Source organism: Serinus canaria, chromosome 4 (assembly GCF_022539315.1).
Source record: "Serinus canaria isolate serCan28SL12 chromosome 4, serCan2020, whole genome shotgun sequence".
Taxonomy (NCBI): domain Eukaryota; kingdom Metazoa; phylum Chordata; class Aves; order Passeriformes; family Fringillidae; genus Serinus; species Serinus canaria.
Genome location: NC_066317.1, coordinates 33634813 through 33653228, shown reverse-complemented (window position 1 = coordinate 33653228; position 18416 = coordinate 33634813). Strand labels below are relative to the sequence as shown.

At 40.1% G+C, this 18416-nt stretch overlaps 1 protein-coding gene across 1 annotated transcript in view; it reads left to right on the top strand.

Annotated features, from left to right (window-relative positions):
• The first annotated feature begins 11758 nt into the window (after positions 1-11758).
• SPOCK3 (SPARC (osteonectin), cwcv and kazal like domains proteoglycan 3) overlaps positions 11759-18416 on the top strand; it is a 158032-nt gene continuing 151374 nt past the window's right edge. Inside the window, exons 1-2 of the mRNA XM_030239559.2 lie at positions 11759-11808; positions 11971-12144. Of these exons, the coding sequence (XP_030095419.1) occupies positions 11971-12144 (174 nt within the window). The 5' untranslated portion in view covers positions 11759-11808. The remainder of the gene's footprint in view (positions 11809-11970; positions 12145-18416) is intronic.

The following is an 18416-nucleotide window of genomic DNA, read 5'->3' as shown; positions in this document are numbered from 1 at the left end:
ATAATGTTTTAAGCTAACAAAATATCCCAACAATTATTCTTTGAAGAGCTATTAACTGAAGGTCAGCTTATGGTCTAGCATGCAGCCTACCACATGCAAAGTGAGAGGAAGGAACTTTCAGCAGCTGTGTCAATACATTCCTGCATTTCTGTTGAGCTCTGTAGGAGTCTCTGGAGGAACTGAGGTGTACTGGTGGGGTACTGCTGAATCTGGGGGGGAGCTCAGTGGGTTACCATCAGACTGACAGTAGCATCTTCACTGCTGTCCAGAAAGGCACCATAGCATAACAAAATAAACTGTAGAAAAGCACGTGATGATCCCTACTCAAGAGCAGAAAATTTCAGTAGAAATGCTAAACCTGTGACCTAACAAATCTATTTAAACCTAGCTGGAATAAATTCTGGGTAAATTACAGACCTTTAAAGCCCTATACTTGTCAAGGGGAATGGAGGAGGTTGAGAAAAGTCTTCTCCCAACTTTCCTCTGTATGCACAGCCTTTAGGCATACTTTGTGCTATGCTAGGGAGAAAATGTTTGCTATGGATGCAGAAAAACTGCCATCTCAGAGGGATTTACATTTGTGATTGGAATTATGGTAATTCTCCCCATGGTATCTTGAGCCCTTTGAAACAGATCATCCTAATGGAAAATCATCTTTAAGGAAGGGGCATGCAAGTCTCCAATAGATTTATAAATTGCTTTCCAGACTCCTCATAATGTGTACAATATTTCATTCCTTTCACATTTTCTTCTATGTCAGATTGAGATGAAAAGTCAATGTCCTATAACTATTTGTAGAATCCAAACTTTAAAAAGGATATTTTTCCTTTAATTTCAGTGTTTTAATTGACTTGAGTTGAAAAATTAATTTCAATTGAATGTAAAATTGCCTATATTGGTATCTCTAAATAACTTCTTTATTGTCTAAACACTATGTTCTTATTCTCTCCTATACTCTACCTAAGAAGGCAGATGGTTAGAAATTCCCAGGTCTTTGGCCAGGCTCTGTGACATCATCTACAACTTGTTACAGTCTCCTTTGAGGTTTAGACATTTCTGGCACACAGAGTCCAGGACTCAGAAACTTAGTCTTTGAAATACAGAAACTACAAATTGCAGCCAATTAATTATGACAGAAACTACTTTTTAGTAGGTCACCTCAATTTTGAAAAAATTAAATCTTTCAGTTTGGTTGGATAAAGTGTTAAATTTTGCTGTGTGAAAATGCCCACCGAATAAGCAGAATTACCTTCTTAAAAGAAGAAATTATTTTGCACTAACACATTTTAACTGTTTAACTGGATTATTTGTTTATTGGAGTGCAATGGAACTGGAGTTCCTTTCTTGTGCTCCTTGGGTTATTTTCTGGTGGTTTGTGGTTTATTTTGTTTGTTTATTTTTACTTATTTTATAGCTTTATTTTGTTTGGTTGTGGGGTTTCTGTTTGTTTGTTTGTTTACTTCAGAACTTTTTTCCCAGATTTTTAATGTATTAAAGGTGACAAAAAAAACCCCAAAATAGTTACAAGAATGATCATATGGAAAAATATATAGTTCTTAGATGTCCTGATTAAGACAAGCTGCCAATTGTGAAACACTGCTGACAATTCAAAATGTCCAGCTCAATACAGAGAGATTAGGCTGGAAACTGCAATTATCTATAAATTAGTGCTAATCTACTCCCAGTAGCTTCATCAGTCCTGGTAATCTGGGAGGCCAACTCTACTTTAAAGCAGTGGTGTTTGTTGTGGTCTTCTTGTTCCACATCAATTCTCCACTTCTGAAATAGACCATACATATATTTATGAAGGTAAAATACAGCCAAAGCTGTTAACTGAAGAAAGTGAGAGAACAAGGGAGAGATGAAAACAGATGAAAAGGAATAGGCAAATGAGAAACTATGTATCTGAATTCTGAAAATCACAGAAAAGGAAATTAATTGGAAAGAAGTGATTTTGAAAGACAGGAAGACACAGAAAGATGAAAAAGTTAGCGTAGGTTTTAACAAATGAAATTTCCCTGAAGAATTATGCCATTGTGAGGTTTTTTTCCTGAAGTAAATTTTATATTTTCATATTTTAAAATTGGGTAGAAATGTACAGAGCCTCTTTAGAGTTATATCCTAAAAATTCTATATTTTTTTGCAAGATTTGTGATCAATTTAACTTACTTTTAAATTATACAGAAGGTTTAATGATTACAGTACATTCATAATAAGAAAAGAAATATCATTTCAGAGACCTAGACTTTATATAGAGGTTATTTGTAAAGAAATTGTACTTAATTGCATAGCCTCCTCTCACTTCTGACTGAATTGGTAACAAGGTAAGACATACAGCATGTGTGATAGTGCCTACAGGCCCAAAACAAATTAACTTAATGGGCACAAATGTGTACTCCTGTCAAATTATGTATTTGATTAGGAATGGACTTGGCTTCAACTGTACATGTGGTTTTGCAGAAGAAAAATAAGCCAGTTAACCCATGTAATTCTGAAATATCTTACACAGGTCTAGAAGCAGAGCCAAAGAATAGATGAGGTTTGTGATCGAACTGTAAAGCTGAGGTTCCTCTTCTGTTGTAATACAGATTCCTGTTATGCTTGCACTGCTCCAGAATCCATCATCTTAACTAAGCAAAGCTTGACTTTCATAGCAAAATTGTTTTGAATATGTGCAGTCCTCCAGATTAACATCAAGTTGGGTGGGAGTGTTAATCTGCTGGAGGGTTGCAAGCTCTACAGAGGGATCTGGACTGAGTGGATCATTAGCTGAGGCCAATTGTCTGAGCTCAGCAAGGCCAAGTACTGGTCCTGCACTTCAGCCATAACACCATGCAGCCCTGCAGGCTTGGGAAGAGCAGCTGGAAAGCTGCCTGCTGGAAAAGGACCTGGGCTGCTGGTCTACCAGCAGTGTGCCCAGGTGGCCAAGAAAGCCAGTGACATCCTGGCTTGTGTCAGAAACAGCAGCATCAGATTGTACCAGTAGGACCATGGTAGTCATTGTCCCCTGTTCATGGCCCTGCTGATGCCACACCAGAATCCTGTGTTCATTTCTGGGCCACTCACACAGAAAGGACACTGGGATGCTGAAGCAGGTCCAGAGAAGGGTGATGGAGACGGCAAAGGGTCTAGAGCACAGATGTTACAAGGAGCAGCTGGGGTTATTGAGCCTGGAGAAGAGGAGGCTCAGGGTAGACTTCACTGCTCTCTACAGCTGCCTGAAAGGAAGGTGTAGCCAGGTGTGGGTTGCTTACTTCTTCCACTTGACAGGAAGAAACAGCTTCAAGCTGCACCAAGGGAGTTTCAGACGACATATGAGGAAAAAATTCTTCATGGAAAGGCTTGTCAAGCACTGGGACTGGCTGCCCAGGGAAGTGGTTGAGTCACCATCCCTGGAAGTATTTAAGGCATGTAGATGTGGCAGTTACAGCTGTGGTTTGGGATGGGCTTGTCAGTGCTGGTTAATGACTGCACTTGATGATCTTAAATATCTTTTCTATCCTAAATGATTCTATGATTCTACAGTAAAGAGATGTTTTAGGTAGAGCTGGCACAATGAGTTCAACCAAACTCTAAGTAATGTCACTGTCTCTGGCTAGTTCTATAGGTTAATTAATCAGCCTACTGTTAGTCAGTAAAGAATTGCATGTAAATCTGTCATCACTATAAAATACAAGATACTTGTGAGGAAAGGCCTTTGCTCAGTTACTGACAGAAGAAAGGGGCAAGATGGTTCTATTTTGATCAGCTTAGCTTTTGCTTTTGTGAAGACTTTTGTGAAGACTTTGGCTCCTTTTGAAGTTTAAAGACTAATATCAATCAGAGACATGACATTAGGCCGAATTTGTAGCTACCCACCTTTGATATCTAAAAATATGAGCCTTGTTTCTTTTATTTCTCATGTAAAATATTTTGATAAAGGATAGCTTTCTTCATAAATGACACCTAATGGTGGACATTTTTAGATATTATTAGAATTATTTAGATTTTATTAAATCCTCTGTAACAGTCTCAATGGCAGTTAATACATTAGAAGTGTCTAATATGCATGTGCTCTATTTAGAAGATAAAGCTTGATAGGGTATTTGCTATGCAATAACCAGTATATATCCAATGTATTTCCAGCATATAATAAAAATATTGTATCCAATTGCTTTGGACATCATGCATACAACATTTTACAGGTAAACATTAGTTTCTTAATAAATAATATTCAAAAAAATCTGAAATATGAACTAATATAAAGGAGAATGTTTCTGTATTGGATAAATTGGAATAAATTTGTTTCAGTATTTGAGTAAACCTTGCCATTTTGATTAGTGTGCTGGCAAAACAGAAAAAAACTAACCCCAGTTTTGCAGAAAAAAAAAAAACAACAAAAAAAGCAAAGTCTTGTAATGTGTTAAAAAAACCCCATGAAAACAGTGTCAAGGTTAGAAATTTATCATTAAATAATTTTCTTGCTTGCTACATTATGTATAGGCTAGAGCTATTGTTGAGAGAAGCATTCAAGAATTTCAAGAGCCCTGTCTCTTCAAAATAAGATGTAAGAGCAGACAATGGCTTGTGGTCAGGGAGAGTAAATATTGGGAAGGAGATTAATTAGCATGCCAAAAGAACTTTACTAAGATGAGGAGGCTACAATGGGGCTGAAAATCTCCAGCTGTGCAAAACCCTCAGGAAGGAGGGAAAAGTGGTAAATGAAGAATCAAAAAGGGTCCCCTACTTGTTTAATCAACTGCAATCATTAGAATAATTAATGTTTTTTCAAACTGTGTTGAAGAGACATTTCTTAAAAGATGCTGGTGATCTAAACAGTAAAGAAAAACAGGAGAGTGTGTTTCAGAGAGAAAATTTAAAATAACCCCAAACTCTTCTGCTATATGCTTTTTCTTTCATGTTATTTTCATTCTTATTCAAAAGAATGAAGAGCTAAAAGTTTCATACATATTTAATATTCAAGCTTTGTCAGCACTAGAATTACTTGCCCAGGTAAGTAATACAAATAAATAAGTTATACAAGTAAATTTGCAACATTATTCTTAAAATTTATTTTAGGCTTGAAAATGCATCATGAAAGAAGGGCACCCAAACCAAATATATCTTTCATATTATACTATCACCCATAGTACCTTTTGTTGAGCATAACTCAAATTGGACATTAATATCTCTGACCAACTTATTTGAGCAAACGGGAAAATTTCAGTGGGTAAAATAGGAGCAGTATCACATCCTCTTTGCTTATCCTTATTTCTCACTTTTGCCTAAGAAATAAAAAGCATGTGGAAGACCTTCTTCAATCATACTCTGGAAAACATAAACTATAGGGGGTATGAATTAGAAAACTGCTGACCTACTCCATAAACTTTTAGAATACTTAATTACAGAAAATGGCAAGAAAGGCGAGAAAGAAATTTAGATAAGTTAAAGCTCACAAAGGGCACCTCTGTCCAACCCAACTTCTGAATTGCTTCTATCGAGATTTTATGGTGTGAGATGGTTAAAACACATCACCTTCCAACACACAAATGTCAACTTGATGCCCAACATTGTTTGGTGTTTAAACAAGGAGATCTGAAAATTCAGCCACAGCTCTTGAAGCTGAGTACTTCTGTATAAGGAACACATAAAATGGAGATGCCTAAACTAGGAAAATATCTTCTCAAGGAGATTGTGAATAACACAGGCAGGTCTTAACAGGCATTGGTTTAGAAGCTCCATCAATCTTATGATGTTATGACTGTTTTGTTCACAGAAAATCTACTGCATACAGTGTTTGATTTGAGAGGGTGTGTCTGAGACTAGGACACAAGGAGACATTTGCCTTTTTCTGGAAGCTGTGAAGTGTGCCAGATAAAACTCCAGGATAGGAAAAGTTTCAGATATTTTATGAGAACAGTCAGATGAGAAGAGTTTCCAATTTATATTGAATAAACTGCATCTAAAAGAATTGATATGTATAGACAGAAGATTGTCCTTGGCATGAAGACACTGCTTATTATTGTGTTGTAAGTTTTTATTTTTGTAAATTTTTGTTCACTGGACAAGAAAAGAATTATGGAAATAAAATAATTATGAAAAGAAAAGAATTATGAAAAGAATTATGAACATCAGCAAATAGAAAAATTCACTGCATGCTTTTCCGGAGACATAAAATTAAATTTGACAATGACAACTTAAAATATTTCATAGCCAAAGGGAAAAATTGAGATTTTATCTCTAGGCAAGGTATTTTTCTTGAATAGGCTTGATCAAATTTGAGTTCAAATTTGAGTTGAATTTGGTTGGGGAAGTCCTTCACTTTGTGTTATATAAAAAGCCAGATCTTTCTGTGTTTAACACGTTTGGATGAAGAAGAAATTCTCTTATTTTTGAAGGCCTGAATTCTGGGATTTATCTTTGTGAATTCCTGTTGCAGCTGCTCTGGGTGTTGGGACTATATAGAACATCAGAAAGATGCAGTGTCAGGCAGAGATGCCACACCATAAAGATATTTTCTGTTGCAGTTGTAGGACTGGGAGGACTTTGCTTAGACCTGTCTTGAGATAGTCTTCTGCCTCTGATCTTGGACAGGTCCACATAACAATGCCTTATTCTCAAGTGCATGTAAGCTGTCCATAAAAACAGATGGATATGTCCTTAATGCTGACTGTCTGAGCTACCATGCTCTCTGGATCTTTGTGGTTTCTGCCTTTTTGACAGAACTTGACTTAGCAGAGATCCACAGGTGTTTAGCAATCTAATCAAAATCATGAAGAATGAGAAATATGAACACCTTGGAGTATTTGGTCTCCAGGAAGAATATTAAGGATTGAATTGCAGTAATAGCAGAAGAATGGGGAAAGCCATAGAAGACAAACACACTAAACCTTGAGGTCTGTAGTGGCCTAAGTAGACGACGAAAGTTAAAGAAGAATGAAAGATGAATACTTCAAAGCAGTTCAAGACACAAGTAGCAAAAGTCAAGGAGAAGTTGAGATGCAGCTAGCAAAAGACATCAAGGTTAATAAGAAATAATTGCAAGCATAGTATTACTATAAAGAAGATTAAAGGAAAGGATGAGGCCCATTGTGGAGGAAGAATGCGGTAAGGAGAGAAATGTAAAAAAAAGAAATTTGAAACCAGTCATTAATGGCACGTAGTTGGTTAACTCAGTCATCACAGCAATGACAAGAAAAAGAAAGGGCTTAGGTAAGACTTTGTCTGTAACAAATCTATTTTGTAATTTTTGTAAAAATGAGATTGTTCTATACGTCTTATAAACTCTGCCCCGAATATTCACAGAATTGTTTGAAAGGGCCTCAGAATAGTTAGTCATCACTGTTGAGAAATTGTAGAGAACAAGCAGGTCCCAGATGACAGTAAAAAACCAAAACAAATTAAATGGTTTCTTTGAAAAAGGGACCTTCAAAAAAGTAGGTGAAAAAGAGCCAGAAAAGGAAACTCCTGTCGTTCCGCCTTCAATTTCTGGAAAATACAGGGACAGGTAATTCAGCAGAGTATGTCTAAATGTCTGGAAGATACCAAAGACAATCAAGCCAAAATAATTTATGTTTCTGAAGTAAATCCTCTGCTCTGTTCAATGGTGCTCTACAGTTCTAGACATTGACAATGGAAAAACCTCATAGCCCAATTCAGTGGGATAATAAAATGATCAGAGATCTCAAAATCATGGTATGAAATTAAAAAAACAGGGTAAAAAATATGGTAATAAATATATCATTGGGACCAAGTGCAGAGTGGGATTACAATGGTTTCCAATGTGGGAAAGACTGCTGATCAGAGGAAAAGAGTAATTTGCTCTTCATGTTTTTGGTGAATAGGATTAACCATAAGTTATAAGCTTAAATTGCAGTAAAAGCAACTTGTTTCAGGTATTGGAAACCTCTTCTAAAATTAATCTAGTAAAACCCACTGACACAGAACAGTGAGGAGTTTCTGCCACTGACAGACTCCACCAATGGTGATTCTAAAAGTAGATTTGATTTGACATCTGCCAGCAGTGTCAAGGAATATCTGGCTTTGCCCGTGGGCAGTGGGATACCTGGGTGTTCCCTTGGGATTCCCTACAACACAAGTTTATTCAAATATAATAACACAGCCCTGGCAGTTAAAATAGTTTTAAAAAATGAACTCCATACTTAATTGCCTTAAGTGAACCTATCCTTCATTTGCAGGAAGTGAGTAAAGCACTTTTGTGACAGTGTTCAGGGCATAAATTTCCTTCCATTTCCTAATAATTTCTCAGCATGTCCCTTCTCTTCCATCAGTATCCTATGCATACAAACTTTTCTTCCCATATATAACCTCATGCATACATTACATAATTCCAACGCTCTTTCATATAACACACAGATGTGTACACAAAATACACATTTAAATGCATACTCCCTCTTTTATTCTCTTTCCATCCTTTTTCTTGTGCAACAACCATATTACACCAGTATTGTAACTTGCAAGTATATTACCAGCTACACCATCTTCATTGCTACCTCCCTGTAGGATGCATCAGCTACTCAGAGGGGAAGACACCTGAAAAGTTATTATTCTAAATTAGTAAGTCTTAATATTGAAATATTTGTTACTGAAAATTTGCAAAATAGATCATATTTTGGAATTGAGAAGAACAATTTTTTTTGTTAATAACAACAACGCTTCTTGACTGGACAATGATGAAGAGCTATAAGGCAGAGTTTCTAAACTCTCATTTCAAAATTATGTTTCTGTTACCATTAGTATTATTCTCTTACCACTGCTGCAGTAACAGATTCCTTGTCACATCTTAAAGATGCTATTGTTAAACATGTCAGTATGTAACAATAGTTACATTTTTCTGTAAGAAATGTATGTACATTTAAAATAAAGAATATTTCTCAAGGTGCAAAAATTTAATCTTTGAAGAAAACGTAAATTATTGAGGAAAACAAAAAGAAAACTTGTTAGTTTTGTATCTTCAAAATGCCATTTCAATCAAGTATCATTGTGTGCTTGAATAAATGGAATTACCAACTTGTGTAAAGTCCTTGATCAGAATGAGGCTCTTAAACCAATTATGTGGAGATCAGAGTGGTTAAAATTATAAGGAATACATTTAGAATTATTAAAGACTTCAAATAGCTTGGTTCAGGCAAAATTACATATAATTGATCATTAGCATGTGTTGTCAGTAGAAAATGCAGTGATAGGTGTTGAAGATCACTTTTTAGACAAATTGCAGTGAAACTTCTGTAAAACTCAAACCATAAGAGATTTCCCCTTTCTAAGGATTTTCACTGAATGCAAATCTTAACCACGTTTATTCCTCTTCTCTAAGTATAGAAAGGTGAACAATAACTTAAAAGTACTAACTAATATTATCTGGATGAAATTGTCAAACACAAGTGAAGCAAACCAGAACAAAACTAGATCACCTTCCTGGCTGGGTAAGTGAAAACACAAATTCAGGAATTGAGATGCTGTTAAAAAAGTTTAAATAAGTAATTCTTTTAAAAAAACACCAACACATTAGCTTTATAGAGAAATTTCTTCTTTGGCAAAGGGCAAAGCAATTTGTAGGAAATTAACATTAAGACTGACAAATACAAACTAGATTGTCAGAGAATGATTCTGTAAAGCACTGACTCTATAACCCACCCTAAGCATAACATGACTGTTTTATTGATTCTTATTTAGCCTCTGTGCAGTCCTTCCATCCCTTTGCTTAGAATTTTATGATTCATTTATTACAGAATATAATATCATTCTGGATAGGTAGCATTTTAGAGTCAGGCACATAAATCCTAATCTGGCAATCATCCTCTCGGTCATACGAGTGACAGGATTTTCATTGATTTTGGTGATACAAGTTTAGGAACAAAATGGCATGTATTATGGACTGTATGATGCAGGTTAATTGATTTAATTAATACTTTACTATCTGTCTGTATTAACAATTTATGACCAAAATCAAAACTTGCTAAAATCAGTGGCAATCTCATAATCACTTCTCTTTTTGCATGAAGTGGCATTTTTCTGCCATCAGAGAATCTATCTCTTGATGGACTTGACCTTAGTACCAGGTCTGAAGGTAACTCATATTTTACCACAGCAAATACTTTCAGCAACTTCACTGAGAGTGTTGTGCACTCGATAAACTTGGCTACCTCGTGGTGGGTTAATCTTGGCTAACAGCCATACGCTCACCCAGCAGCTCACAGCCCCTCTCCCCAGCAGGACAATATAGGAAGAACCGGAGTGAGAGAGCTCATAGGTTAGTATAAAATCAGGAATACTCTTTATCGTTACTGTTGTAGACAAAACAAACTTGATTGGAAGAAGATTTATTGCCAATTAAAATAAAAATGAAACAGCCAGCTTGAGTAGTGCTAAGGTGAAGACACAGGTTAAAAGAACAACTTTTCTCCCTTCTTTTTCCAGGCTCCTCTTCATTCCAGACTCCTCTCTCCCTGACCAGCACAGGGAGAATTGAGGGCACGTACAGTCAGCATGTAACAATTCATACAATTCTGTAACAATGTAACAATTCTGCTCTGGCATGGCTTTCCCATCGGCTGCAGTTCTTCGGGGAAATGAGCTCTGGTCTGGGCTTGCCACAATTTCCCTTTGCTCTGGCACGAGTCTTCCAGGGTCTGCAGGGCTCTGCCATGGAGTGCACCTTCTCATCCCTCTCTGGCCCCGGCGCTCCCTGCTGTTTCTCACCGTTTCTGCCCCCACTTCCTCTCTCCGCACAGCCTTTTCTGTTCTTTCTCAGCGATGCTTTCACGGAGGCACCGCCTGCTTTGCCGAACGGCTTAGCTGCGGCCGCAGGGTGTCCGCTGTGGAGCTGCCAGGAGCCAGCTGTTCCCGAAACGGGAGCGTCCCGCACCTCTTCCCGCAAAGGCCACCCCGCGGCCTCTGCCCCGCTCCCTCCGCCGAAACCTTGCAACACGCAGCTAATACAAATCTAAAAAGCAGAGCGTTACTCAAGTCTAGGGAATAAAGCTAACATTAAAAATTAGATTAAAGAGGTCAACGGGATGGCAAATAGAACTTAAATATGGAGGCAGGAATGCTGAATAGGTAATTTTACTGTTCCTGCCCCTTGCTCAATTCTAAATTAAATTTAACTATTTCGGGAAAGTAAATGTCATTAAAGACTTGGAGTTAGCCCACTCTTGCTTTTTTAAAAGACAAAAGCCAGAAAGAGAGGGAAGTGTGCACGATCCTTGCAAAAGAGATGACTCGGGCAGGCGACATCACAATGCGCCTCCATCAGCGCTCAGAGGCGCCCCGCGAGCTTGTGTCCCTCCTTGTCCCGAAGGCGCGGCAAGCTCTGTCTGTGACTGTGAGTTTTGAAGGATCGTGTCCGCCTGGGGGTTTTCGCCGATCTAACTCGCGGTGCGAGACGCCAGCGAAGCTGCAGCGAAGTTCCAGCGGCATCCATCCCCACCTGGAGGAGGCGGCGGCACCGCGCGGCCGCTGCGGGGCCGGGCGGAGCTCGGCGGGGGTGTGCCGGTGCCCCGGCGAGGTGCCGGTGCCCGGGGTGTGCCAGTGCCCGGAGGTGTGCCGGTGCCCGGAGGTGTGCCGGTGTTGCCGGCCCTTCGCTGTTCCCGGCGGGAGCGGCGGGCGCGCGCCTCTCCCGGTGCGGCGCGCGGCGCGCGGCGCGGGGCGGGGGCGGGGCGGGGCGAGGGGCGGGCGGCGCGCGCGGCGCGGGAGCGGGGCGGACGGACGGGCGGGCGGCCGCAGACGGCGGCGCGTGCGGGGAGGGAGCGGGCGCGGGGCCGCCTTTCCGGCCGCGGCGAGGAGCGCGGGTGCGGGGCGCGCAGCAAGGTGACGGGCTGGGCAGCCTTCCCTTCCCCTTCCCCCGGGGCGCCGCTTTCAGGTGGGCGAGGGGCCCCGCCGCGGGCGGCTGTCCCGTCCCCCTCCGGCAGCCCCGGCCGAGGTTGGGCTCCGCTGTGGGTAACCCCCATGCCCGTGTTTCCTCTCGCCCAGATGCTCACGGCAGCGGCAACCTTGGTGTGCGTGTGTGCAGCAGCCTGGTGCAGCCCGGCGGCGGCGGCGGCCGGGGGCAGACCGGACAGCGGCAATTTTCTGGACGATAAACAATGGCTCACGACCGTCTCCCAGTACGACAAGGAGGTCGGGCAGTGGAACAAATTCCGAGACGTAAGTTCAGCCCTTCCACCCTGCCAGCCGGCAGCCGCGCCCAGCCCGCTCCCGCTGGTTCCGTTCCTGCAGGGTGTAGGGCATCCCTTGGCGAGCGGGGGCCGGGGTACAGCTTCAACTTTCCCCCTTCTCCCCGAATTTTAATTCTTAAGTAATTGCCTGCGGCGCCTCGGCGAGGAGGATGGCAGTCCCGCCGGGCAGTTCCCGGTGCGCTCCGTCGCGGAGCGGCCAGGACCGCCCGGCGTGCCCCGGGCCGTGCGGAGAACCCAGCCCGCACCTTGGGGGCCCGGCGGGCCGGGCCGCGGGAGCCGTTTCCCGCCCTGCGGGGCGCCGGGCAGTGCAGGGGGAGAGCCGCGTTCGTCCTCCCTCCTCCCGCTTCCCCCTCCGCTGCGGGATGGGATGCGGTGGGGGCGCGGGGCCAGGGCTCCGCCGCCGCTCCGCCAGTGCCGTCCGGGACAGAGCCCCCTCCCTCCCTGGGCACCTGGCAGCGGCGTCGGCCGGCACCGCAGCGTCTCGCCGTGCCCTGTCATTAGTGCCGGCAGGGAGGGCGGGGGAGAAGGGGCAGCGCTCACGGGCCGGGGATGCGTGTCGGGGCTGCGGGGCTTCGGCGCAGCCGTGCGCCGTGTCCGGAGCGCCGTGCCTGGAGCCCGGGAGCAGCAGCCCCAGCCTGACCCGAATCTCATCAGTTACGAAACCTGCCGCTGTAAGGTGGCTCTGTCCTCAGCGTGCTTCGCCCGTGCACCTAGATCGGGCTGTGTTTGCTGCAAGTCGAGTAAAACGCAACCTGTTTTCAAAAGCCGTTCACATTTCTTTCAGTGGAACAGATTTTCTTTGAGCATCCAGTATCCTGCGTCCCTTAGTGTCACTTTTAAAAATCCGAATTCCAACTATGCCAAATAATTTTCTCTTTTCTTTACTGTTTAACGTACTGGATTTCGATTTGGTGTAAAGCATTGATTTGGTTTGCAACTTCAGAGGCAACAGGTTTCTTCTTGTTCTACAGCCTGCTGGTGACTGCGGTTTGCTGTAGCAAACTGAAGTAAAATGTCTCCAAGAAGTCTCTTATTTTTGTGAGACCTGGAGTGTCTTGTGATGCATGTATTTTCTAGCTTTATGTCTGTGGGATGCAAACTTGGCTATTTATCTTAAGCAACTGGGAAAGAGCTACTAGAGTTGCGGGAGAACTTATTTTCACAATAGTTTTTATTAAACAGCATAATTCTGGTGTTTGAGAGCACTTCCAGTCAGTCATCAGCAATTTTTGTTTGCCTTGAATATCTAAAAAAAAATAGAGCTTAGGTTCATGTGAAAAATACCGGTTCAGTATGCTGTGCATTGGGACCTGTGATTTGGGAAAAAAAAAAAAAATAAAAAAAGCCAAGCAAAAATCTGGTGCTATAGAAATGTTCTTGGATTAAAGGCTGCTGCTAGAAACTCCAAAATACTCCATCAGTTATGTTTTGTAATTTTGTAAGTGTAAAGTCATTTATGTAAGGACTAACCTGCAAGGCTGAGGAAGCTGAGTGCTCTCTAATGCCTGTCTCCTGGGTGCCCACTGACGTGCACTGTAATATTGGATATTAGCCAGATAATTTATTCTGTGACAAGTAGGTGTCCCCAAGGGTTTTAAGAGTGACTGCTTTGAGGAATACTGCATACTGATTCTTCTGAGGCAATTTGCAAATATGCCTGCTTATTTTTACACTGTGTAAGTTTTATAAGGCTGGTGCTTCAGTGAAGTGTATGCTTTTATTTCTTGTGCAGCATGCTTTGGTCCTATTGATTGGTATCCAGTCTGGAATATTTATTTAATATTACAAGGCTCTCCCTATAAAGCATGGGTAGTTTTCAGTAATTCATAACATATAACTGTAAACACGCCTCCAAAATTGTGTTAATCTACCTGTACAAGAACACATTAGAAAAATATCTTGTAAGAACACTTTTCAATTATCATACTTAAATATAACATGGTGGAGAAGTTTTACCATCCTGCATTTTATAAAATTAGTAAATTTGCTTGTGCGACTGTAATTTGTTGGTTTTGAAATTGTGATTAGCAATGTGATAAGTGATTCCAAAGTGGCCTCCTGTTAAGGAACAGGACTGCAGCATTTGAAACATATGTAGGGGTAACTGTCTTGCAGAGTTAAAAAGACAGGCAAGGTATGCAAGACCTGTGTTTGTAATTTAAGTCTCTGGTCAGAGTAGGATATGTTTTGCAGTCTTTCCATACCCTACAGATGTAAGGGTGAGATGGAATTCTGGTGTGAAAAGAAGTATTTAAGGGCTTAACTTAAGACTTAACTGACAGGACTGATTAATGTGAAAGATAATGACCCTGACTTCTGGCTCATTGGCTCAGTTTCTTAAGAGTTTTAGATCACAGTGAGAGAAAACCCAGTCATTCAGAAAGGGAACCCTTCCAGAACCTGCTAAACAAGGATTTGATATTTTATTTATAAAAAGCCAAAAGCCAAGCCACCCCCAAACCTAGCTCTCTTAACATATTCTAAAATGTCGTTTTTATCACTAAGTGTGTGTGCAATTACTAGCTAAGATCTTTTCAGTACTTTGTACAGGCAGAACTGTAACTGACTCTTCATTTCTTTTGAAAGGTCTTGATCATTCTGACAAATCTGTTGAAAGTAATGCAGTTGGTCTAGGCAGGAACTGTGCCTTAACATGTAACAGTGGGAAACTAGATGTGTGTGTTAGAGGCTACCTACCTTCCCACTTCTTTTTCTTGAGCAAAAATTGAGAATGGTCTTGTTTCTATATAGGAGACATTCCATCTTAAAGATGGGGGAGATGGGACGTGTCAAATATCAACTCCTTTAAGTTGTATGTGCAAGTCAAACCATTTTGGGTTCTATACAAGTGCACATTTATTTTTTGCCTGAAGTGTTGCGGAGGAAGAGTTTTCAACCCCATCCTAGTGCTGCTGCAGTCCAGTTGCTGAGTAGCTGCAACTATTCACATCTGTCAGTAAAATAAGTCACAGGGTTGATGTGTTTATTAAGGTTTTCCAAGCCGCCTGGTTAGGCTGCTACAGCAGCCAGTGGTGTCAGGGTGCTGGGAGGTTCTAGCCCATGGGAATGTATCCTCGGTTTATTTCAGGCTTGGGAACTGAGGCTTTTCAGTAGATACTGTTAAGGGTATCTTCTTCATTCATATTTTGTTAAATTGATAATGCTTTATGGTTATGGTTTTATCTATGATGATAGCACTAGACACTTGATATATATATATATATATATATATATATACATATATTGCAGTCTGTCTGAAATAAAGGTTATTCCTTTCGAAAAATGTGATTGAGAAATGGCATTACATTTATGTTCTCCTACTTTAAACATCCAAAATCTCATCTAGCAAACCTTCATTACTCATAATGCTGTAAATCTGTGGAGAAAAACAGAGTATTGGAATATAGCAATTATTTTTCTCTTTCTGATTGCTTTCCAAATAGTGGTGGTGTTTTTAATCCTAGAGCAAAACAAAGAAGCTTTGTCATTTAAAATAATTTTGTCTTTTTATATCTTTACAGTCAGACAAAATTGCATACAACTGTAGTTGTCTGTTGTATCACTATCTGAAAATCTTTCAGGCTTTTTTTCAGAAATTTTAATTTTAATTTCCTTAAAATACAATGAAGCAAGATTCTATAGAGTAACTCATTTTAGTAAATGACATTTGTAAGGTGTCTTGTGCATTTGTGTTCATTAAAAATACTGTATTTTATATGGTAAATTTTATTTGCTGCTGGAAGAGAGATGTTGGGTTTAAATTGCTTGTTAGCAATATATACCTTTTCAGAGGTCAAAATTTAAGTGATTGCTGTATTTTCAAATTTAAGTTGATAAATGAACTCCACAGCTCAGCTGTGTCATAGTATTGCTATAGAATAATGGGGGTTGGTTGATCATTGTAACCAGCTGCATCATACTACAGTTAACTATCATGCCCCCATCTTAATATAGTTATCAAGGGTGCAGAAAGTAGAAGAAAATTGAGCAGACCATGAAACCAATCAGCTAGGAAGAGGAAGTTTGCACTGGTAGTACTCCTTTTTTACTCTGCTTGGCTGTGAGGTGTTCTCACATTGACCATTGAATGTATTGCCTTCCACATGTGGCAAGTTTGGGCAGCTTGTGTTGGCTTCCAAGAGGACTCTTTTGGAAGTATTTAAAGGTTATGTTTTTTCAACATTAGTGAAAACTAAATCTCTGTGTTTGGAGATAAATTGAATATTAGGTCTCCATAGCAATTCAGTAATAGCCAGCATTAATTATCCCCTTGTCTGTTTTGGAGGTTTAAGTCTTCTCAAAAAGAAGCCTCAGTTAAGCTCCATGCCAACTGTGCATTACTGTTGTGAGCAGAACCTCTCTGTGTAAATCAGAAATACATCTTTGTACAGTTGAGTAAGCCAAAGGCCCGTTTAAAAGGGATTCATCACAAGTTCTTTGCACTTCATTGTGGGATTACCATATAAATATTTGGGAGGTTTTCGTGCTTCTAGAGTCCAGTACCAGTAACTTTACTTGAGGAGGAAAACTTCTTTTCAACAAGATTTTTGCAATGGACAAGAAGCCCTCATAGTTTGTGGAGGATCCTAAATGTACTTTAGAGGAAGTCAGTATTTAGGACTGGATAGTGCAGCACTCATGGTCTTTTTTCTAAATCATGTTAACTGATTAGTTGTGAAAAAAGGCTTAGTGGTCTTATTTCTTCAGTACTTTTTATGGTTCAGGGTAAAAAACCCTTATTATTGGGTGCAGCAGCTCTTTTACAACATACATATGTCATGATCGTGACGTCAGGAGAAAATGGAATTGAAAACATGAAAGATGAGCTGCTTTTTATGTTGTCTTAAACCTAAGTTAAACCAAGATCTTGTAATAATATAAGTTACTTTGGTAAATAGGGCTTTGAATAAAGATTCAAAGATCCACGTGCCACTGTTAGCTGAAATTGGCACTTCTAAAATAGTTCAGTCCCTTTTTTTCCATGACTTACTTTGTATGATCTGAGTTTTATTAATATGGTGAAGGAGGAAAAATTTTGAAGCCTAGGAGGTCTGACAGAATAAGTGTTTTGTACCATGACCTGTAATTACTGCCTTTGAAATGAAGCTAATAAGGACTTGACTGCTCTTTTTTAAATTGTAAAATATGGGAAAGTGTTAGGAATTTGTATTAATTTTAATTAATTAAGGAAATTTAAGAAGCTATTGAATTGTTCATAACTTCTAGGGTGAATGTAACAAATTATAATGGGAAAGAGGAATAGAAATCTTAATTTTTCCTTTCTTCTGTGTTATAGACAAAGGCATCTAATTTTTATGTGCTTTTAATTCATTCTCGAGTATGGATTCTTGTTTTCCTTCGCAAGATTACTTTTCCTATGGTCTGCTTGTGCTGCCTGTTACTAGTGCCAAATACATTTTTGTCTGAAAAGGCAGAGTCTCCTAATCTCAAACTATTGTTAATACTGAACTCTTAAATGTCTCTTGGAAGGCATTAACTTGGAAGCTCTTTATATAGCTGACGTTTAGAAGTTAAGTAAATGGTAATGTGCTTTTCCTTAGATTGCCCTCATAATCTAAAGTAAAGCTGATAACATTGTTTCATCTTATCTTTATCTCCTTTCTCTGAAGAATAATCTTTATTTTATATGCTGTAGGTTATTTAGTGGCTATGGATACCCAGTCTTCTCTTGTCTTTCCATTAAAGCTTATTGGGATTGACTCTAGCCATCTGTGCTTATTATAGTGTAGTATATATAGCTTTGCAATACACAAATAGATGGTAACAGTAGCAGGAACTGCATAGGCTGTGTTGGCTTTACAATCAGAAGGGAAAGATGCCTAAGAAGTTTTATAAGGGGTGGCAGAACGTAGAAAACAGTGGATTGAGCACAATTGGAATATTTTTAGACTGACACCATTAATCCTTTCTTCCTATCTCCTCTGTTTCTATTAATTCGTGGTAATTGAAGCATTTGATGTAACTCTCTGCAGAAGAGAGAAGTAATAGCTTGGATTAGTCCATTTGCAAGTGTTGGCCAGTTTCTGAGTGTGACTCCTCTCACTGAGTTGAAGTAGTCCTGTGTTGTTTCTGTGTCATGTCCACATTGTCATGACTCCTGCTGTGTCCTTGTCGTCCCTGCATGCCCTCCCTTCCCTGCAAGATATGCTGAAGGAAAAAAGAAAACCTTTCAGCAGCTGGTGCTTTTTTTGGGAACCTAGCTTTAGAGCAAGTCCCATG